Genomic DNA, 22,552 nt, shown 5'->3' on the forward strand with positions numbered 1-22,552 from the left:
CGGCATGGGCGAGCGACGATAGGCAAGCTGGGCCTCTTTCACAGATAGAGTACACTCGCATCTAAACAAGTTTTTTTTTTGTTATTCCCGCTGATAATTCCCATATTTTTGAGATATTACCAGGGAAAAAAAAATTAAGCAATTTGGGTTCACTAATCAGAAATCGGCAGCTCTTACCGCGCTCGGTAGGGTACCATTGTTGATACTTCACGGCCAGCCTCGTCTCACCACAACGCCCGCCCACCTCTCTCTCCAGTCTCTTTCAACAGACACACACACACACGCATGCTTCACGATGGCTCCTAATTTCGTCTAATCGCTTGGAATTGCCCTACATTATACTTTTCATGCATGTTAATACTCCACACACCCCCAAAGACGCTCTTCATCCAAAAGCACAAAGTGTTGTAGCCCATCCATCCACGTAGTCTCGCATCGCATCGCCTCGCATCTGCATCTGCATACAAAAGTCGAACGAAAACCCTACATCCTACGAATAAAAACCAAGCCGAAAAAAAATGCCAAGAAGAATCAGAAAGAAAAGTCCTACGCGCATATGTACATACGAGTACATGTAGGCCTCACATCAAGTCACACCGCAGAATCAAAACTCTCTCTCTGCCGCTCGCCTAACATGTCCCAATCCCAGTCCTAGCAAAAAAAGAGACGGGAACATTCCAGGCCCCTCTCCTCGCATGCATTGCACGCTTGCTGCACGTACACTCATTCAGACGAGTCTAATCCCGGTAAACAAACCAGTCAAAACTACTGGATTCAACTCCGTACACACCTTCAATAACAAAATTAATAAAAAGAAAAGACAAGAAAAATGACAGAGCCAAAATTGCCAAGACCTATCAAAGACAACAGGGTCCAGATTTTCTTTTGTCTCTCCCATGCTAGACACTAGAGTAGGTACTCGTACAGTAGTAAAGCCGCGGCTACGCAAATCCAGACCCACGCGAACGAAACCTTGTGCACATCATGCACTGCATATTTCACAGCTTGTATGAAAGTTCGGAAAGAAAAAAAAAAGAAGCGATGAAGCGATAGAGAAAATGTTTGTTTGTAGTCATGTAAAAAATCTTGCATTCTAATAAACTATAAAAGCACGGGCATCGTTGGCCCAGGTGGTATCACTATACTAGCCAAAGAAAAAAAAAAAGATCCCGCATCGTCTATTTCGCAATCCAACATAAGAAAAAATGAGAAGAAAAAAAAGTGATATTAGGTAATGCAACACCTTGCGCTCGCGCAAGTAGAAGTGAAGAAGGAAAATAATCCGTTATCCCGTCCCGTCGTATATGCACCTCCCGACGCTCAGCGCCAATGCAGGAAGAGAGAAAATGAGACGATAGTAATAAAGACGTCAGTGGCTGTGCCAGAAGCCCCCAAAGGAAGCCAAGGGAGAAGCAAGAAAAAGTCGAGGCCACGATGCCGTGCCAAGGAAAAACCAAAGGGCGATAAAACCAAGGCTAGCTAGTCTCTCAACGGCCCCCATCGAGGAACCCACTTCTTCCTCTTGTGTCGCTCGCTGCTCGGCATGCCAATGTTTTTTTTTTTTTTTCTTTGAGAAGCCAAGGCTAAGGCAGAGACCCCTGTCGCGCAGATGAACTGGTCGCACACAGCGCTTCTGGGCCAAGCCATTCGTCGCCTGCGGTTCGGCGCCGCCTAGCGGTATCCGTCTTGTTCTTGCGGCCCCAATGAAAAAAAAAAAAAAAAAAAAAACAAAGTCGGCAGTGCATGCATGGGTGAAGCGATGTTGAGTATCTGGTAGGAGATTGCGAAAAGGCGGCCAAGAAGTGAAAGGGTAATAAAAGTAATAAATCAATAAGCATGTAAAATTCATCGCCGTGGTCGTCATTCATAAGGCTTGTTCGCAAAGGTGGAGACGCAAAAAGAGAGAGTCGTGGTTCCCAGTTCCCCAGAAAGGGTCGACTGAAACGACCTGTCACAAAATGACGAGGCGCTGTCGAATCATCGTCGCACCGACGAGATATGCCGAAATGCCGCAGCCTCCAATTGGAGGCCCTGCCTGCGGGCGAGGTCGCGAGCGCGCTGCGTGCAGTAAGGACATGGAGGTGCAAGCGAGAGGGCAAGGCCAGGCCAAAAGGGCCCTGCGCCTTGTGCATGGCCTGCACTGCACCCAGGGACTTGCTCGGGTAGCACCGCATGTGCGCAGCAGTGCTCGTCTCGAGCTGTGGATGGAGATGCACATGGCTCAAAGCAGAGAAGCGAGGTGCAAGGCCATGTCTGTCCGGCAACAGCTCGGTGAAGTCGGTGGAGGTTCGCCGTCTTGTGCTCGAAAGCAACGGCTGGAGCTCGGACATAGCATTACAGACAGACAAGATAAGACGGGAGCTCATTGCAGATCTCACACCATCCATGTGGCCGACGGCTGCTGCGGTTCCCGGGAATCGCGAACCAAGCTATGCCGCATAGAGTGCTGACCGTTGAGCCGACACGCTGGGTGACGAATCCCATCATTTTCTGGGGTTGCCCGCGGGAAGACATGGGGGATGGGGATAAAGATAGCAACTCTCAACAGCCAGCGCCCGCTTTGGTCGTCGATCCAGGAGAGCCAGATGCCAGGTTAAAGTGCCTGCGGACATCTGACCTAAGCGTGCAAGGAGATGCAAGTGAGAGCTCGACTTTTTTGTATTTTTTGACAGGTGATGGGATGTTTCGACCTGTCAAGTAGAGCGTGTGTAGATGGGTGGAGCGACGGGTGCTGCTGATGACGGATTGTTTCCATGCGGGTTGGGATGGTGTCGACACTGCGTCGAGGAGATGCAAAAGAGTCTCGTGTCGTGTCTATGGTCCATTTGAGGAGGTGTCGTCTATAATATGCCGTAATGCTCGCTTTTTCCGAAAAATTGAAGATGATAAAGTACAACAGCGCAGTTGTATAAGGCTGCGTTGTGGGTGTCAGAAAGACGGTGCTGGGGATATTGCTTTACTTGTATCCCACGAGCTTGGCGCAACGCTCGCAGTAGTAGAGGTTGTGTGAGATGCGCACCATGCCGGCTGTGCTCGCGTCGTCCGTCGTCGTCGTCTCGGCGGATCGAGCGCACCGCATGCAGCGCAGCACGAGGACTGAGGCAATGGGCCGAGGGTTGGAGTCCATCCTGGATGAAGACGAAGGGACGTCGGAGTCGGAAGATGAGGCGGAGGAAAAGTTGTGGCTGGCGATCAATGCGGCAGCGGGCATCTTTTGGCGTGGGTGATGTTTGGTTGTTTTCAGTTCTAGAGATATTTCAGACAAAGCTGAAAGCGTCGACTGTGAAAAAGCAGTGCAAGCCGTGGGTTTTATCTGCTTTTTGCGTTCGCCTGGTGTTTCCGAATCGGCGGGGTGGGCTTGAATCGCGGCTTTGCAGGGTGACGTGACTGGGTGCAAAGGGTAAGCTGATGGAGTGAACCAGCGGGCTACTGTGTATGCACGGACGGGACAGGCAATGACTGTCTTGTGGTTGTATTGTATGCTGTGTGTTGTTTCTCGGTTGCTTTATTCCAGAATGAAAAATAAAGAATGAGAAATGAGTATGAGTAGTCGGAGAGAGTTTGGATGCAAGCGGTTCTAGTCGTCTAGAGCGGAGGGATGGGCCTTGTTTTAAGAAGTAGAAAGGAGGTGGGTTTAGTATCCTTAGAGGGTGTGGTTGACGACTGTAGGGCCAAGATGGGGACGAGGGGGCGTGTGGAAAGCAAAAAAAGGTACTTGGGTGCAAAAGCAAAAAGAAAGGGTCTCCAGCAAGGCAACAAGGAGGATCCACGACAGGGAGGGTACGATCGACGATATGGTCGGAGTTGCGAGTGACAAGGGATCTCGGGCACGGAGCGGCGCAAGTCACAGGCGGCCGGTGCGGGTTCTGCGGGCGTGTGGATTCGGCATGTGTCCAGCGCCGTTTCAGTTTCTTGGGCCAACTCACCCTTTTGCCTCTTTGTCGCATGTAGTCGTAAATGAGTGTCAATGTGACTTTCTGTTGCGAGCCATGGCTGCATAGGCGGCTGCTGCGGTCTCGATATCGTCCGATGTGCTTGTGCTGTGCGATTCAAATGACATGGGCGGTTGGGTTGTTGTGTTGTGTTGTGTTGTGTTGTGTTGTGTGCCCGTAATCATTTGATGTCCTACCAGCAGGCATCCAACCTTTTTTTTTTTTCTTCCTCTGCTCTCGCCCGATCGCCGTCCCAACCAAGCAGGGCAACGCAACAACTTCCGTTACGAGAGCGCTGGGACGGTACGGTATGAAGATAAGGGGGTGCGCGGTTCAGCCTCTGGAATACGGGATATATGCACTTGAACCATGCAAGCTAGAGAGGGCTTAGCAGGCCAGGCCAGGGAGGGCGTGCGTATGCAACTGCAGCACAGCCAGCAAACAAGGGCAGGGGTGTGCATTTGCGGTTATAGGAATAGAACACACATAATGCATATGCAGGATACGAGTTCCTTACTGTATTCTGTTCTGCTTGGCTTGCGACGCCAGTCTTCAGGGCGCTGCTAAAAAGCTCCAAAGCCACTTTTCTGAGAGGGGCGTGCGTGGGCGCTGGAACCCGGCCTGTCTAGCATTTCAAGCGCTGGTCCACTATGAAGTTTTTTTTTTTTTTTCTTCTCGTCCTTTGCCCGGGTAATTTACACGTATGAGTAAAGGACCAGGGAACCATCCGATATCTGGATGCCCAAAGTGCACGTTTTTTTTCAATGTTGTGGATATGCGCGACTGTCATCGTATCGTCTTTTTCGCTGTTGGTGGACCTAACAGGGGACACAAAACGGCAACCTGGAGGGCCAAAGGAACTGAACCTTGACCACAGCTCTGCTGGCACCGTTCTTCGCCTCACTCGCTAAGCCCAAAAGCTAAGAAAGCTGTCAGCCGAGTGTGCCGTCGTTGGCCAGACAAAGGCGGCAGGATTCTGGAGGAGCAAGGCCAAGGCGTGCAACTCCGAGGGCCGGTCAAAGCTCCGACGAGCTTACTGTACTGGCAAAGATGCATCAAAGTTGTGTGTCTAGTGTGAGTCTTGGTATTCTGGCTGTTTAGGGAAGCTTTGTCCTCGGTTAAGCTTCTGTCTCGCAAACGCCTCCAGCCTTTAAGCCGCCCGGTCCGAGACCTGTCTGTCTGGGCTGCAATAAGCTGCGTCGTCCTGGAGGCTGTACACTCCAGTCAGGTGTGCTTGTGTGTGCGTGGACGGCTACGAATACTACAGGCTCATTCATGTCTGTTGACTGTTGATGCCAAAATAAGAACACGGAAAACAAAACACGCAGCATGCGAGATGTGACGGTGGCCAGACCAACTAGGAATGCCAAGTGTCATGCAGAACCGCTCCGTGCTTGCGACGCTCTCGCTCTAATTAGACGGACTAGTCGTGCATTTCATTCACGATGCGGAAACAGACTCAAATTGAAACGCTCCAACATGCGAAGATGACATGCCGGTGAAGCTCGCCATCCCTGTGGCTACAACGTAAAAGCAAGCCAGGGACATCCTAGAGCAAAGCCTAAAGGCATGAAAAACAGAAACCAAAATACGGTGAATGGATGTGATTCATCCAACGTGCTCCGTGCTGAAGCTGAAGCTGCCCAACTCCACGGGCAAACAAGAATCAATCCATCCCATTTGCCGTTTTGAATGTTAATGCGCCGCGAAACGCCACCATAGTGGGATAGTGCCGCGTAGTCAAAACTGTAATGGAGAAGATTAATGCCCAAAGCCACGCGTTTTTTACTCTACACAATACACGAAGACTCAGAGAAAAAGGGCCTCGGCCAACGGAGACTGGCAGGCTCCGCCAGAGAATAAGCCACCAGAGACATAGCATGATCCAGAGAGGTGCTAGGACGGTGGATTTTGTCCATGGAATTTAGCTGGCCAGGACTTGGACCCGTCCACAGGGAGGCTGACGCGCAGCAGTTCTCAGCATCTCGGGTCGAACAGCCGTCCGATGGGCCGGAGTTTGTCTTCTCAGCAGATTCCATCGCCAATCATCCATCACGGTGTTGCCACTCCCAACTTTGTTGACAGACCCTTGCAAACATTGGGCAGAGATGTACGAGTATTCCTCATCCGCAAATCCACATCCCACATCGGCTATCGGAAAACCCACGCGAGAAGAGATTTTGTGCATATGGAAACAAAAAATACGCCCAACGGCAAAGGGGGAGGGAGCAAGAAAAAAGTTCCAGAAGGTCAGAGATAAATGAAAGGGCCTGATGGAATGGATATCCTCATCAAGATGAGGCAGCGAATCGGTGGCTTCGGGCTCCGTTTTGTGGTTCCCAGCTGAAAGAGGTGCGCTGTTTCGAGCAATTCCTCGAAATCTGGGCAAATGGGAAAATTGGAACTCAAAGCCCGCGTGTTTCAGATTTCCGCGATGGCGCTAGGCTTGGAACTGTCATCCATTGATCCATTCTGCTTCTTGTGAATAATATCGGCCTACGGGGGCTGGAGTCATACGAAAAAGCTCGGATTGATGCATGGATGCTTGGGGGTCAGAAGCATTGAACTGTATTTCCTGCCCAGGTGGATTTTTAGTGCATGCCAACTCGCTGTGCGACAACAGGTTACAGCGTGTCTCAGCTGCACTGAGACAAACAGAATTTGATGCAGTGCCTGATACGGAGAAAGACAGCAGCAAGACAGATGACTCATCTCCAACCAAACACATCCCCGCAAGGCGTCTGAATCATCGAAGCCGCGCTGACTGGCTGCAATCCCATCCCATGCTTGCATTCTGGTGCAGGCTTACGCACATATGACCGACTGTGCTGCACAGTACTTTTATTGATTATATTGACTTGTAGGCATTAGCACCATGGAGAGCGTCCGAGACAAGACACCGGCTACTGGTTACATCTTCGGAAACTCCCCTGGATCAGCATCAGGCAAACAAGGCAAAGCAGGGAAACGAACGAAACGGTGAGCATGAGCCGATGCAAGGAATGAACCATTATGGCCCAATCGCCCAATCCGCTTGCCCGTCGACGATGCAGGAAGCGTCGCCTCCACGTCACCATGATTGCGTCCTGGGTGCGTTTCTGCCACAGTACCTGCAGACACGGGGGGACCCATCATCAGCGAGCCATGGTTCCTTTGACGGGCCTCCTCCTCCTCTCGTCTTTTTAGCCAGCCAGTGAAAAAGGGAGAAACTTGTCTCTCGCGAGAACTCATCAGTCAGCATCGTTCTTCTTGCTCGCTCTCCTCTCGCGGTTAGCGCCATCGGCCGCTCCTTGATTGCCCTGCAAATCTCCGATCCCCAGCCCCTTGGCAGAGGTTCCCAGTTTCCAGCCCAAAGCCTGTTTTCTTGCCCTTGCTCGCAGCAGGATGAGAGGCCGTCACACTGAGTGAGAGCGCCGTTCCAAGAAATTGATTGATTAGGGCGGGTCTTGTCTCCTTATCTCGGTTTGTTACGTTGAATCGAACTTCTTTGTTCCGTCCATGGAGGCTTCGGCCACAGCTTCTCCGCTCCCCCCTTTCAACAACCCCCTTCGCCCAGTCCAGTTTTCATCTAACAAACGGTTTCACCCTGGACACAACCTTCCGTTTCCTGGCAGGCCGTCGTACGACGTGGCTGGTCGGCCTGGCTGATGCGACCGTTTGACTCGTCAGTTTTCATTTATCCAAGGCAGCCTCTCGGTCATCCTTTGCAGCTCAGTCTCAAGCCACTATGCGTGCCGTGACCAATCCGCCAAGTCATGCTCATGCTCATGACACTGCCCTCACCTCGGCTGCAGTCATTCTCATTCTCCTCTAGCTCATGTCTCACCCGTCGTAATCAGAAATGGCTGCTGCCTTGTCACGTCTGGCAGCGCACCACAAACGAAAGTGTCACCGCCAAGTCGAATCAAAAGCTCAATCTAACTGCCTTATGGGACTTGTTGGTCCCTGATACTGATACACCGTGGCCCGTTCCACCAAAAATCAGCTGCACAGTGCCGTCGCTCTCCCTTGAGCATCTCCGCACTGATCGTCGATTTCCAGTTACCGGGAGAAAGGTAGCTTGTGGGGCTTGTTTCGACTTCTCGTGCTTGTGTTTCCAGACAGAACAGGACCCAGTCTTTGATGATTCTACAAGAACGTCAAACAACGCTTGAGAAGACGTAAGAGATGCGTTGCTGTTGTGCAAGCTCCTCTCTTAATGCCTCATGGGGACATGTCAGGCAAGCGTTTGCGTGTAATGTGTAGCCTTGGTGCTGCAAGCTAATCTTTCTGGCTTGTCTGTGCTTCGATCCCGCGATTGTCTCGGATGATACTCCGTAGTAGAGCTGCAGGTCGAAAGCTAATTAGCAGGACGACAGCTGTCTCGCCTCTCGCCATTAGTCGTCCCGTCTAGATGTCGAGGTGGAGGATTCAGCAGCTGTCGATCAGAGCCAGCTGCCTTTCTCGATCACCTACCGATCACCTACCATACTCTCGATGTGCAAATAGGCTTTCAGCCTATCACCAGGTCGCAATGCTTGCCCACGCAAAACAAGCCGCCCCTCTCTAGCTTTCACGCCTCGCCACTTTCAATCGCACCGATCGCAAGCGCCGTACAGTACGTTGGAATCTGGCTGGTAGGCGGCACATCGACGGACATCGACGGACATCGTGGGTGCTAAATTGTGCGTGCAAAATGCAACCTTTGGGCCCTGCAATCTCTTTGGGCCAGAACCTTTCAATCCAATGGCCCTGCAGATGCAGACATGTTGGACCGTCGATGCGACTCGATGCTTGACCTTGTGATCAGATTGAAAAAACACGGCGAGTCGTCATCCCATTGTGCACCTTTAGCTGCATATTGCCGGAACAATTCCCCTCCAGAGCACAATGTTGCTGACTCCGATGGGGGGGTCTGTCAAACCTCAAACCCACAGTCGAAGCCGTCTTTCCGGTCGGCTTCGGCTGGCCTCCGATATCGAAGCTCGCGTGGGTAGCAAACCAAACCAAACCACCAGAGTTTCTGTCGGCCGCTGTCAGCTACCAAGCCATCGCCACCGCTTGTGCCTGTGCATGCCATCCCCACGATCAATGTTACTTCGTACCATCGGCCGGCGATTTGAGGGCTAGGCCCCGACTCTCTGCTCTTGTTGGCTGGCTGCTAATAGTCACTGGAGGGCCCGGCCAAGCCGCGGAGACGAGGCTCCAGGTCTAGACTTGCCCAGGCCTTTCTCTCACTTGCACCATACCGCCCCTCGCAATCATTTGCCATGAAACGCGGATGCAATATTCCACTTTCGCATACAGCCAGCCCGTCGTATTTCACAGGCCACCAATTTTGAATTGCCTTTCAGCCCGGCCGCCGCCAATCGATGTCCGTGCTGATGCTGCTGCGACCGGCTGCAGCCCACGCACGTCGTTTCTGCGCGTAGGGTCGAGACCGACAGGGCAGCACCCAAAAAAAGCCACCCCTAAACACGCTTACTCCCTTGGCCGTCGACTATTGAGAGCCATCCCGCGCTATCAAGCCTGCATCAAGGGACTGCAATCAAAGCCATCACGAGGAAGACTCGACGATTCGAGACTCGATGCACTGCCGACTCGCGACGACCGTTGAACCACCCTCCCCCCCCGGTCTCTCCAGCCCGTAGTCTCAACGGTCGTGGCAGTTCTAGGCCAGACGGGCTGGAGTTGTCAGGCGATGTGATACCGCTTTCCCGCGCTCTGTTGAGGATCCGAAACGTCGTAGCTCTCGAATTCGTTACGTGCCAATAGTCCAAAAGCCGCCGCCATTGGCTTGTGCCGGTGCTTCCTAACCCTAGAAGGCCGGAAAGAAACTTTCGCCAACCTTCTAGCCCCAAATGCTTATTTCCGTTGGTCAGAGTAAAAAGAAAGAAAAAAAGGTCGGGAACCACGCTCTGCTGGGACGGGCGTCTTGGTCCGACGGCACGGCACACACTCCCACGCCCGTTTATTCAGATATGCGATATGGGCTTACTTGGGCGAGGGTATCGTGGAGCTGACTATCGTACTAATAATAATGATGGCGGTTGGTTTACAGTATTTGATTTGAAGTTGATTTGACATTAACCTCTACAGCTAAGCAATTGAATTCCAACTAGGGCTTGGCCAGCCGCGCAACCAGCCGCACAACCAGCGGAGGCTCAGCAGCAAGTGGGAATCCGCTTCCCGTTTGAAGCATACATCTACACACAAAAAAACACCATTCCTCAAGAACTTGACGGGTGTTTGGATACGCCCTAACTTTTTGAAGCGGCACATTTTCGGTGTAGGTTTTTCCTCCGAAGCGCCTTTCGGGTCGGTTCACACGGAGCGTCATCAGACGATCGACGTGCGGGAAGAAAACAAAGCTCGCAACTCTTTCTTTGGTGGTTGCATGAAGATGCGCAACACGCCCTACGGCTCGCCCGGGAGCTGCTGTGCAACGCTTCGAACGGCCCGAGAGTCCCCGCCAAGCAGCTGACCTGTTCTGTGCCTTGCCCGGCTATATGCGAATTGATCCTACGACTGTTCTTTTTTGGTTTGTTTTTCGTGATATGTGATTTTTTTCACGGTTTTTTTGTTGAGTGCAAGTAGCCAGGCTGTTTGGCCCTGCAAGTCAAGCCGGAACGGCAGAAAGGAATAAAGAGACCCAAAGTGGCGGCATCATATCGTGGCAGTGTAAGCAGTAGAGACATGGGAAACCCGTCAGCTTTCATAAGGCGGCCACTAAGAACGGCTTTTCTCTTTTGGAGCCCTCCCTCAGCCCGGGTACGCACTTCGCTTGCAGGCGGTAAGATACGCAGAGTTTCAGCTAGCTTCGCGAACCCGGGCCCTTTGGGGGAGGATCTTTGAGCCATTCGTCCCAGGCGCCAGGGTCTATCGTACCCGAGGTATTGGGTTTTTTGTTGGATTGACCACGTTTTCAATGTTTTTGATAAGAGGTGACTCATTCGGGATATGGACTGTCTTCTTGGCTGCAGGGTCCCGGAGCGAGCGAACTTGGCGGGCTGTGAAGCGTGCAGATAGATGTGGGGTTTTTGTCACTCGTTTGTTTTCCTTTGCGTGCCCGTGATTGATAGCTTTTTGCTTAGAAGGTTTCACGGTGGCTTTTTGATGAATCCGGAATCCGGGGGCGTGTGTTGTTGATGTGAGCCGGGCTGAGTAAACGCTGGCTGAATCGTAAAACAGTAGTAATACATTATCCATCTGGGGTCTTTGATGAGCTGAGCCGTGGTTTACATTCCTGAGAGGGAACAAACTCGCTGACCAAGAGAAAGCACAGCAAAACTCCAACCCCAACGATGAAGAATGTTGATTGAAGCTAGTACTGCATATTAATCGTCGTAGTATATCATAAAACACCCTTTTAGTTTCCTGCACATCTCATACCCAAAGAAGGACAGTAGAGAGATATCGTCCGCTTATGCAGGGACCTTGCGTTCCCGGCCGCAAGTTTAGAGTTTTGACGTCTTACCGGGGTGTGTTTGACGGGAGGTGCTTTAGCTTCCCACGTTGTCTTGGTGTGGGTTCTTTTTCTTGATTGACTTTTTGGGTAGTGTGTTTTTTGGTCTTTATCTTTGGTTGGGAGGGTTTTGAGTTGGAGTTGGTTCATCTGTCTCGCGTAAGTTGGTTCTTTATGTAAGAGTTTTTGTTTGGTGGGTTTATGTGAAAGGTGTTTTGGAGGAGGAGAATTGACGAGGTTTGAGGCAATTGGTTGTTTGATGGAATGGGAGATTTGTGTTGATTTTGTTTTGGCTGATCAAGGTTGCTTGTATGTGGTTTTGTTGAGCTTTGAGGTTGAAGGTGTTCATTACTGGGGGTATTCAAGAGGGAAGTCGGCCTAGGATATACCTAAGTGATAAATTCTTGGAAACAATACTCGTAAGCTACAGGCCTGTTACAAGAAAAAAAAATTATGGATGATATGCTGGCGATTTGATTAAAGTAAATGTTTGCTTACTGAGATACGAACCGCTTTTCCTCTATGTTTGAGCAGAGTCATTACTTCTACACAATTCGTCTATATGCCACCAACACCTCCATTAGACAGTCAGCTTATCATTTTTCTCCTCAGTATTCTTCTCTGATTGAAAATGCTACTATTCAACTATTCCGTTCAATAAGACCATTTGATTCGTCTTTTGCGGGTGGCGCGTCTGCATGGCTAGCATACCCTATATCAGGGTTGAATCATTTGTGACCCTCAATTATCCACGTACGCCCATTCAGAGTTGATATTTTCTTCCTTTAGATAGGTAAATCGTTCAGTTTACTAGTTATTAAATTCTCGTAGTCCTCGAGGCAGTCATGTGTGGTGTCAATCGCACGCGGTCTCATTTGGCGAGAGTGGCAAATAAACATCAATCCGAAATAGGCCAACCCACAGAAACTCAGTTAAAACTCTTTCCAGTCGAATTTTCTATACTATAGTTAATAACAGCACCACTGGCAGGGGCAGGTGAAGCAAATACCTCTTCATCTAAGCTCCCGTCAACTTCACTTCTCCGACAGGCTCGATATTCACCAAACATAACCAACACAATGCCAACAAAGCCAAGATTTCGCAATGGCCTTGATAGCTAGCTGATAAGAGATTAATATGAAAGGTTTTGTAGACAATGAATTACTTATTCTAGATATAGGAAAGCCGTCGTAATATCTATCATATTACTCGAGCCCTAAATATGACACCCGGGAACATGGCTTCATTATGCTGCTTTAACCAATGCCAAGACCCATCGGCTTTGCATAATTAATTACACATATAGCCAACTCGCAGTATGTTGAAACAATAGTATTTAAACAGATATCGATTGGCATAACAATTTCTGGTATTTCGGGGACCACAAAATAGTCATCAAGGATTACGCTTTTTCTCTCCTTCATCTTCATTTTTTGTTGACCACCGTGACAATTGGCAGGAGTTGTCCGTTTCATCATCTTCTGATATCACCCAAATACCATCTAAGTCAGAAGAAATCACCATCCAGAGGCACTATGGCAACTATTCAACCCATCACCACCCGGTGACCTAGCAAACCAGCTGAGAGCATCGTGAAGTAAGGACCTCACCTATGAACACCACCCAACAACTACACGCTATAGTGTATTTCTTGGAAGCCTGCGGTGAATATCACTCGATCTGGGAAAAATTCTCAACTGTCGAGAAACGGCAACTTGAAGCCTTCTGCCGGAATCAGTGGTAAGCACAAGACACATGGTGAATATCAAGCATAGCTCTCATCTCTGTCAATAACCATTACTGCATTGCATTACTTTCATAACACGTGAGTCTTCAAACTACAAAAAAAAGTGGTATCTCATAACTTGAACCATCCATCTATCACATCCCCTTCTGTTACACCCTGCCACGATTAACGCCTAGCAATTAGACACTTCCGCTATCCGCCAGCTCCGCATTCTCATAGTGGTAAAGTTCAGGGCAAGGGCCATTCTTCTGGAAAAGCACATATCTCTTGATCCACCATGGCAGCACCTCGGTGAGCTGGTACTGTGCGTGGCGGCGATCCGAAACACTGAATACGTAGTCGAGCTCCTCGAGCGTCTTCTGCTTCGTCTCGGGGACAAAGAGGAAGATGAGCGCCAGAGCAACCAGGTTGAGGCCGGCGTAGAAGCTAAAGGCTCCGGTGGCGGTCATGGCGGTCAACATTCGCGGGAATGTAAGAGAAAGGACAGAGGCCCAGAAGTTGTTGGTGGCGACGGCCCATGACATGCCAATCTCACGATGGGACAGAGGGAAAACTTCTGCAGAGTACATGAATGGAACGGGACCCTCTCCTATAATCGAAAAAGTAAGTATATGAATCTCGGAAAGTTATTAGCTGACTGAAAAGAGCGTACCCGGTGAGTAGAAAGCGGCAAAGAGGTAGACAAAGGTGGCGACACTCGCAATTCTGGGAGTGCTGTTGACAATGTCAGGCTGGATGAGGTAGCAGAGACCGGCAGCTGTGTGGATGGTTAGCTGAAAAACTCTTGCAACTTGATGGAACACGGTACATACTAAGAAGAGTCCAGAACATGTTGGGAAAGGTAAAGAGCAAAAGGGCTCGTCGACCAAAGGTGTCAATGGTCCATACGGCAGGCCAAGCAAACAGAAAGTTGATCAAGCCAAAGCCGAAACTTGCCCACAATGCAGTGTAGTCGGAAATACCGCTCTGCTTGAAGATTGTGCTCGAGTAGAAAGAGATGATGTTGATGCCGCACATTTGCTGGGCAATCATGACAATACCAGAGGCCCAGGTTGCGCGCCTGATGCGAGGAATGGTGAAGAGCTCGATAAAGCGGGTGAACATGTTGTTGGTGACCTTGAGACCGGCCTGTTCAACGAGAAGCACCTCTTGATCCAAAAGGCACTGGATGTAATAGAGATCTCTGGCGGCCTGGATGGGGGTGTTTCGAAGTCTCAGGAGCGATTTCCAGGCCTTCTCGTGCTTTCCCTTCTTCATATACCATCGAGGACTTTCGGGGCAAAAATATGTACCAATGACCAGGGGGACAGCGGGAATGAATGCAGAGCCAAGCTGAAGGCGCCAGGCAATATCGCCGACTTTACCAACAGCCAGGTTGGCACATGTTCCCAAGAAGATACCAAATGCCGTCCACACTTGCCAAGACATGACAAGACCACCTCGAATAGCAGGGGGTGCATTCTCAGCTGAGAAGACGGGGACTGTGACTTCTTTCAAACCCATACCAATACCGAGGAGCATACTAGCGATGGAGATGTGAGCAACTGGCCAAGAATAATCGGTTGACATCTTTTTACATACCGACAAGCCGCAAGCTGTCCCCAAGTCTGGGAGACGGCCATACCAAAGGGAGCGAGGAGAGAGAAGATGGCGCCAAGGAAAATGGTACCTCGACGGCCGATCCAATCGTTTAGGGGGTCGGAAATCCATCCAGCGCTAGAAATTCATTAACAATCTGTCCGTTAACAAGCCATCACGGTCAACGTACAATAAGCAAATTGTGATATAAGGCAATGAGTTGACGAAGCCGATGATCCAGCTGTTCTTTGCGCAATCGCCAGCGTTGGCATCCGGGCCACAAGATGAGCCAGCATTGTCGGGAATGCCGAGAGCAGTGGGAAAAGACAAGTTGGCACCGTTTGAGCCAGTCTGTGAAGAGAGTTAGAGGGTGAATAAAAGAAAAGTATCATCACTCAAGCGCTTGTTGGCGACTAACCTGATCCCAACCTTGGATGGCAGCAGCAATGGAGCTGAGACCAATGGTATAATAGAGAGCCCAAGGGTGCTTCCATCGATGTGTTACCTCCTCTCTCAAAGCTTGCTTCTCATCCTCTTCGAGGTCTAGGCTCTCAAACCCAGCAGGGTTCTGTGCCACGAGGGCACCCTTCTCAAGAAGAGGGAGGATGTCGTCAGGCAGGCTTTTGGTCCTCTGAAACTCTCTTACATTGGCGAAAAGAGTGTCTCGAGCAATTCCCTTGAGGGGATTACGGATTTCACCCTCGAGGTTGTCGGTCAGAGCGGCTAGTCGCTTGCCTGTCTCTCCAGGAGAGTAGTCGCGGCCCCTATGGAACAAGCAACGTGTTAGTCAACCCCAACCACAGTGAACAACAAGACACATGACACAATGCATGTCTGGCACAAGGGCCAAGTGAAGTTGCAGATTGACTTACATCTTCTCATTGTGCTCCGGATAAGGCACCTCCGTCTCCGCGGCAATCTTGTCGTTTGCCGCCATTGTGCTATAGCCACGTGGTGTGCCGGCAAAGTCAATGATTCATATAGACTGAAACAAGAGATGGGAAACAAAGATTAAGATGAAAGTCAGAGCTACTGCCAGCTGCCCATTAATAAGAGACTGGTAAGAAACAAAGCTGAGCCCTGCATGCGTTAGAAGGTTTCATCGGCGGTGGATGGGCGAGGCCCTCGATATATATAATGCCGTACGGGAACACGCCCGGATCAGCAATTGGCAATGCCAATCTCCCCATGGCAAAGGTACATCTCCATGTCATTCGAGAGGGGTCCCCATTTTGCAAAATTTTGAGGGGCCCCAGAATACATGGATCCTCCTCTCAGCAGGTTATAGTTGGTCTGATTTGGGGGAAAATCTGGAGGATTAGCTTGGGGTCAAAGTTGGCTGCGGGCGGTGGAGGAGGCGAGCGAGAAGAGTGAGTGGCTTCGGTTGCGGCCCCCCTGCACCTGATCATTGTGGAGGGAGAGAGGCTTAGTACGGGTACAAGCAAAGAGAGTCATGATGATGTGCGAGCGACCGAGTCGCACACGAGGGCTCTAACACGAGGCATCACGGAATCACAGCGATCATGGGCGGCAGTTGGACAAGCTGCCGTTAGCCCTGGGACTCTGCTTCAAGTCACCCGATTCCGCCAACGACGACGCTAGCATGTACAGCCGGAGGATTTCGATGTCACAGAATGGCCAGGAAGGGGCAAGGCGCACACGAGGCGTCGAATGGGGAGACGCTTGGCTCCGAACCAAGAGCACAGATGAGGCTAGTTTCAGGCAGCAGAATAAAAAATGGCCAGGGCAACGGAGCACGAAGGCGTTGAGCTTGTTTTTCTGTGGCGGGTTGGCGGCCGGGCTCAATAGCGGTTTTGGTTTCTGGAAGACGGAAAAGAAGCCGTTGAGCGGTTGTGTTGTGTTGCTTTGGAACAGACGGCTGGGAAAAGCCATGACTAACAACATGGAACATGGACAGGCTGGGTATAAGCGGTGTTGACGACAGGGACTCAATGTTTCAAGGTTGGTAATTCAATGAACTAAGCATACACGGGTGATAATGTACATGTATGTAAGGTGGTATTTACGAGCGTATCTGTCATGTAGTGCGTACAGGCTAATGTGTGGTGCACCCCAGATGGAGATGGTCTCAACCTCGATATGACGGGGGAGAGCGTTTTTTCACTCTCTCTTCCTGCTGGCAGTGGAGTGACTTTTCCGTCTCTACTGTACCCCTTACATGGCCCGGGTGCTTTCTCGGTGGGCCTCGTCCCATCCAGTCTTGAAAACGGAAAATCAAGTAAATTGAGCTTTGACTCGGGTATTGTTCAGCTTAGAAAGAAAAACTTGGCTTTGGGGGCGCCGTTGGCCGTCAGACGAGAAAAAAAAGCTTGAGTTGTTGGCCCGGCGGGTGGGGATGATGAGCCCACATCCAAGGAGCATTAGAATTTGACAAACAAGATACGGATCCTTGCGCGCAACCACTTGGCGATTCAACGACAGAACCGGCAATCGGATGCGACGATCTTGGCCTGGTGATGGCCTCGCAATTGGCTTCACATCTCGTCACCAAGCAGCAGGCCGTGGTCAGCCAAGGCCTGCTAGCGTTCTGTGGGGTGTCACATGTAACCCCAAGTTTCCCGTCTGAGTTGCTGACTTGCACAGCAGAAGCGAGGCTTATGGGAAGATCCCCCTTATGATGTCTGTTTGAGACACGGCTGAGGGACTGAGAAAGTTGTTCAACATTGTACAACGTCTGGAAAGACGGCAGTGGGCCATACGAGTAGAGAAAGAACAACAGACGGATCCAGACTCTTGGTAGTAGCTAGGCAGCAGTTTAACAGAAGGACAAAACGGGTAATGCGGGTGGTTTTGGACGCCATGTGGCGACGTCTCTCCAGCTTTCTCCATCTTCTCCGTACTGACTCTGTCTCCATTTGGCGGGTTAGTCTGGTCAGTTTGGGGTTGGTCTTTGTCATGGAGCCATGGCCAGGGCCCGCGTGGGCGGCCATGCCGGGTTGAATTGGCTGACCAAGGACAATGCAGCATTTGCGATTATGTGAAACGTGCTCGTATATACGAGTGCTACTCCGTACCATGCTGCTGTACCAAGTGATATATGAATAACATGCACGCACCGCTCACTTCAATTATACAAACAGTCTGTCTGGTCTTTATTAATAAAAACTAGCAGATGCAGCTCGTGTCATCAATGGCTGAGCTTATTTTTGCAACGGCGTGGGATCTCCAATATTCCTCGGACTAGCCCGCGCACATACGCACTCACATCCCATACTGTGGAATTTCCCGACGAATCCGCCCAAGTCGAAAGAGGTAGTATGTGTCTGCCATTTCGAACTATTCTGCTTCCGAATCCGACCCAAAGAATGGCGTCACCTGACTTTGGCAGCAAATGTTTGGTCACATCGTCAGATCAGATCCCACTTGAGTCAGTCCCAAAGAGAGATTCGATTCGACGCTTGACCGTGAGAGCGGCTCAACTTCGCTCAGCTCAGCAACCGCCACGCCACACAGCACAGTGTCGAAACAGACAGGAAACAGACAGGGCTTAGCTTCTTCTTTCAATGTGTCAATGTCAATGTCTGCCGGCGCGGGATAACGTTGACAAGTTGTGTGAGCCCTGTCAACCTGTCGAGTCTAGCCCGGCTCTCCGCCGGTTGGGGGTAAAAGCCCGCGGCAAAAGGAGATGAAGCTGCAACTTGCTTAACAGTTCCTGGATTCGGCACTGAGGCTCGAGCCCGGAGTCGTGTCTCAGATGCACGATGCGCGTGGGAGTCACATCACCAAGGGACATGACTGGACGACGGTACGACTCAGCGGCAAGGGGGGATGCTTGGATTGAGCAGGACGATTGGCAAGATGCAGCACGGGAGACGGAAAACTCGGCCCAGGAGAGCCGGCGATAAATTTAGCAACCAGGAGGTGCTCTCTGTGCGCATTACGTGCAGATAATAGCCTCAAAACGTCCCGACGGAGACAGGACAACAGACAGCAGCTTCTCCTTATAGTCGTACAGTATGACTAATTATACAGATCGGCCTTCCGTGTCTATCCTCGACTATCTTGCCAAATGTCGAGATAGCCTCGCTCCTCGGCCCTAGGAGTCGGCACTTGCGCGTCGTGGCCGAAAGAACTTCTGAGTTGCGACGCAATCCTGCTCCAAAGGGACCGCTCAAAGGGCAGCAAGGAAGCTGAGGATGTAACCATGGCGCCATCCAATGCATATGTTCCTTGATACTTATCCCAACACCAACACACACACACACACACATATCAGTACATACTCGTACATACACGGTGCCCGGTATCAATGATACTATGGCTGGCATACTTCGTAATGCCCGCCGGAAGACCGGCATTCGGCATTCGGCAAGGCTAGACTATCCCGATTTTTTTCTCTTTCTCCAATCCTTGGCCGTCACAAATCTCGACGATGCTCGGCCACGACAAAGCGGGTTAGCACCAGCCAGGTTACGTGTATTTTAGACATTTGTGCACTGTGAAACTTGCTTGCCGCCTTCATCGGATGACTGACCCTGTGATGGTTCTGGCCTGGCCCGTCTACAGTATCAAACCTGCCGCTCCCCGAATCCCAGCCTAGCAAGTCTTGAGTCTGAGTCTGGTCTGTCCAGTCCAGTCCAAACCTTTCCAGTTCTTTGCTAGAGTATGTTAGTGCGCCTCGACGCGATGCCAACGAGCCTGTAGTCTGTAGTTTCAGACCAACCATGACGGAGCAGCCGCCGCGTCCGAAGCAGGCCGCATGCCTGGTGTGCAGGCGCAGCAAGATCAAGTGCGATTGGATGCCCTACGAGGCAAAGTGTAGACGCTGCATTCACCTCAACTGCGAGTGCATCCGCCCCGAGTTCCATCCCGGCCGGCAAAAGGGCATCAAGAAGCAAGCCTCTCCCAATCCACTCTAAAATACTATCAGATATATGAATCACCGAAAACTGACCCCCTAGTGAAGCAAGCGGGTCGGCCTCGACAAGGCCCTATACCAGCTCCAGCAGGCCGTCAAGCGCGTCAAGTCGGGAGAGGCGCGAGGCGCAGAGGAGCGAAACCTCGTGGCCAGCCTGAGACAGCTGCTGGAGGACGTAGATGCCGCTAGTGAAGATGCAGATGCGGCGGAGCACTCGTCCAGGCAGGGCTCGCGGAGCAACACCCAGGAGGAGGACGGCGAGGGCGAGGGCGGCTCGACCTCGAGCGGCATCGACGACGACGACGACGACAACGACCGGTCCATGGCCGACTTCGTGCAGCGCACCGAGGAGAGCCTGGCCATTGACGACGCCGAGAACCCGCTGCAGCTGCTGGCGCGCGCGTCCTACTTCCATCCCAGTGACCGTCGTAGCCGGAACTCGCCCCATTCGAACCCGAAGCAGCACGACTCGTCCTCGGCCAAGCAGGATCCCGAGTCGACAAAGGTCCAGCAGTTCTTCTCCCAGGCCAAGGTGAAGCTCGACATTGGCGAGGACTTGGACCCTGTGGATCTGGGACTGGTGACTATGGACGAGGCTGAGTCGTTGTTTAACTAGTAAGACATTTTGTTACCCCCTTCCCCCCCTGGTGAGAGACAGAGAGAGTTCTTTTGTGCAGAAAGAAAGAAAGAAAAGAGAGAAAGAGAGAGAAAAAGAGACTATGAAACTCATGATATGATTTCTGCAGCTTTTATTCCAAACTCGTACACACACGGTGGGGACTCTCTCCCCGAGTTCACACAGCCGCCTATGCGCGCAGCCGATCTGCGTTCCTCTTTACCACGGTCATGGCCGCGTCTACGCTCTTCATGCCTACTGCAGGGCCCCTCTCCAAGAGGCTGTTTAACCATGTCAAGATGCTGGCCCAAAAGGTGGTCAATGACAAGTACAAATCGGTCGAGATCGTCTTGGCGTTCATGACCCACATCCCTTGGATTTTCCCGGGCGATCACACCATGGACGATGAAACCTGCATGTACATTTCGATGGCGACTACCATTGCGTTTGATTTGTCGCTTCACAAGGTGCTGATGCCCATGGACGCCCTCGAGTCCTCGACGACGGTGTCAAAGGGCGAGTGTCTGGATCCAAGGATTGCCCTTGCAATCGATGGGTTTCCGGATATCGATCCGTGGTCAGAGCAGGGACAGTTGTTGCTGCGAGCACGAGAGAGATGCTACATCTCGCTGTTTGTAGTCGAGAGAGGGTGAGTAATTTCTTCTCCTCCCCCTTCTGCCTTTATCCGAGGCTCGTTTAACATCTATTTTTTTCATAGAATGGCTTTGGCCCGTGGTAGACCTTTTATGATCCCAATTACACGAAACATCAAGGATTGTGACACCTGGCATCGGTCTCCTATCGCGGATGAGCAAGATGGCCCTGTAGCCTCCATGGCCGTGATGAGACGAAACTTGGTAGGACCATGCAATGCTTTTAAATCTCCCTCTTTTCGTTATACCATTTTGCTTACTATTAGTAGGATGGCCTTTTCAATACAGTCCGAGCTCTCTGTGATGGCTCCCAGACTAGCAATAGTGATGGATCACTGGTTGCTCGATCGTATGTCTCTTTCCCCCTTCCTTTATACAAGCATAGTCTCTCTAACGTGTTGCAAAGGATACAAAGCGCTATCGAAAGATTTTTCGACCAGTGGCTTGCAGAATGGGGTTTGATGATTGGTTTAGGTCCTGGTAAGTTGGCTGGGAGTTGGAAGAAATCAAAGAAATGCCCACCTACTTACCTTTGAGTCGTAGAGCGTCGCCTGCCTCCATATGTCGATATTCTCGTCGCCCACACTCGCCTCTCAACGTACGGACGCATCATCAACCACCCAACGGCTCCCGTCGAGGTTCGCATCTTCTTCCGAACGGCCGGGTTGTCAGCTGCTCTGAATGTGATGAGGGCTGCGATCCAGGGAGAGTCGCAGCTGCAGTCGATGCCGAACAACACAGCCATTATGATTTCCTTTGCCGCGTGCTTTGCTTTAAATATCAGCGCGTATGCCCCAGATGGCTCTGGGCTTGCACCGAGTATCAGAAGGTTAATTGAAGAGGCCATTGCTGTGTTGGACCGGATTGGAACAGTTACTCCGCATAGGAATGGCCTCTCTGTACTGTATGGAAAGCATCTTCGGCATTTGCTGCGGATATCGGGCCCGACCAAGAGCAACCGGCCGCCAAAGGCACAGAGGACAACACCGTCGTCATCGGAGCCCATGCAGGATACGCCCCCGGCCCTGCCGAGCAGCTTCATGGACCAACAGATGCTGTGGCCGGACATGGTTCAGTTTTCCACCATGTCGGACGACCAGATTGCGCAGGTGCTGAACCAGCCAGGCAACGTGTTTGAGCCATCCTTTGGCAGCAACATGTCGTGGGAGGACATGAACAACTTTGACTGGCTCAACTGGCCGGCTTTCAACACGAATTAGCGAAACTTGGGGGAGCAATTGGCGAGGGGCTGGCTGGGGGGCACGGGATGGATTTTGGTTTGGTTTTTTTTTGGTCTGGAAATTTAGCGAAATGGGTAGGTTTTCTTTGTTTTTTTTTTTATTTTTCAATTGATCTGTAGAAAGTGAAATTTAGTAGTTAGAAATCATGATTGAAAAAAAAGGCGTTGATGGGCGGATTTGGCAGCATCTCTCTTTTGTGAGGCTTAGGAAAAATAAATAATGGTTATGAATTAAACCAAATACATAGTCGCAGCGCGTCAGCCGATTTCACGGCAGCGGGCAATATATATGTAAGATGCGCGATCCGAAGTTTACGGAGAATTTCAGACAAACTAATCTGATAGGTACGGTTATGGATAGATGAGACAGAAAAAAAAAATCATACGATTCCACAAGCAATCCGACGTAAACTGCACGTGGTTCCCGGGACATGCCCGAGCCGTTCAACCTTTCTTGAGATGG

General features: G+C 51.0%; 4 protein-coding genes across 4 annotated transcripts; 1 reads left to right on the forward strand and 3 right to left on the reverse strand.

Moving 5' to 3' along the window:
* Positions 1-1,533: 1,533 nt before the first annotated feature.
* Positions 1,534-2,667, reverse strand: M431DRAFT_235538 (hypothetical protein). Its single transcript, XM_024913674.1, has one exon. It carries the CDS (start codon positions 2,385-2,387, stop codon positions 1,584-1,586), a length of 804 nt encoding a protein of 267 aa, XP_024770813.1. The 5' UTR covers positions 2,388-2,667; the 3' UTR covers positions 1,534-1,583.
* Positions 2,668-2,956: 289 nt separating this feature from the next.
* On the reverse strand, positions 2,957-3,211 carry M431DRAFT_93396 (hypothetical protein; the record flags this gene model as incomplete). Its single annotated transcript, XM_024924474.1, has 1 exon — positions 2,957-3,211. The coding sequence occupies one exon, from the start codon at positions 3,209-3,211 to the stop codon at positions 2,957-2,959; it is 255 nt and encodes an 84-aa protein (XP_024770814.1).
* A 10,091-nt stretch (positions 3,212-13,302) lies between these two features.
* M431DRAFT_93498 (hypothetical protein) lies at positions 13,303-15,638 on the reverse strand (the record flags this gene model as incomplete). Its single annotated transcript, XM_024924482.1, has 7 exons — positions 13,303-13,712; positions 13,776-13,880; positions 13,936-14,645; positions 14,705-14,839; positions 14,892-15,052; positions 15,120-15,465; positions 15,574-15,638. 7 exons carry the CDS (start codon positions 15,636-15,638, stop codon positions 13,303-13,305), a joined length of 1,932 nt encoding a protein of 643 aa, XP_024770815.1.
* Positions 15,639-19,127: 3,489 nt separating this feature from the next.
* Positions 19,128-22,260, forward strand: M431DRAFT_235640 (hypothetical protein). The gene is made up of 7 exons (XM_024913675.1): positions 19,128-19,556; positions 19,629-20,195; positions 20,327-20,845; positions 20,915-21,053; positions 21,119-21,198; positions 21,256-21,329; positions 21,393-22,260. Exons 1-7 carry the CDS (start codon positions 19,387-19,389, stop codon positions 22,067-22,069), a joined length of 2,226 nt encoding a protein of 741 aa, XP_024770816.1. The 5' UTR covers positions 19,128-19,386; the 3' UTR covers positions 22,070-22,260.
* Positions 22,261-22,552: the final 292 nt, after the last annotated feature.

Source organism: Trichoderma harzianum (assembly GCF_003025095.1).
Source record: "Trichoderma harzianum CBS 226.95 unplaced genomic scaffold M431scaffold_12, whole genome shotgun sequence".
Classification (NCBI taxonomy): Eukaryota; Fungi; Ascomycota; class Sordariomycetes; order Hypocreales; family Hypocreaceae; genus Trichoderma; species Trichoderma harzianum.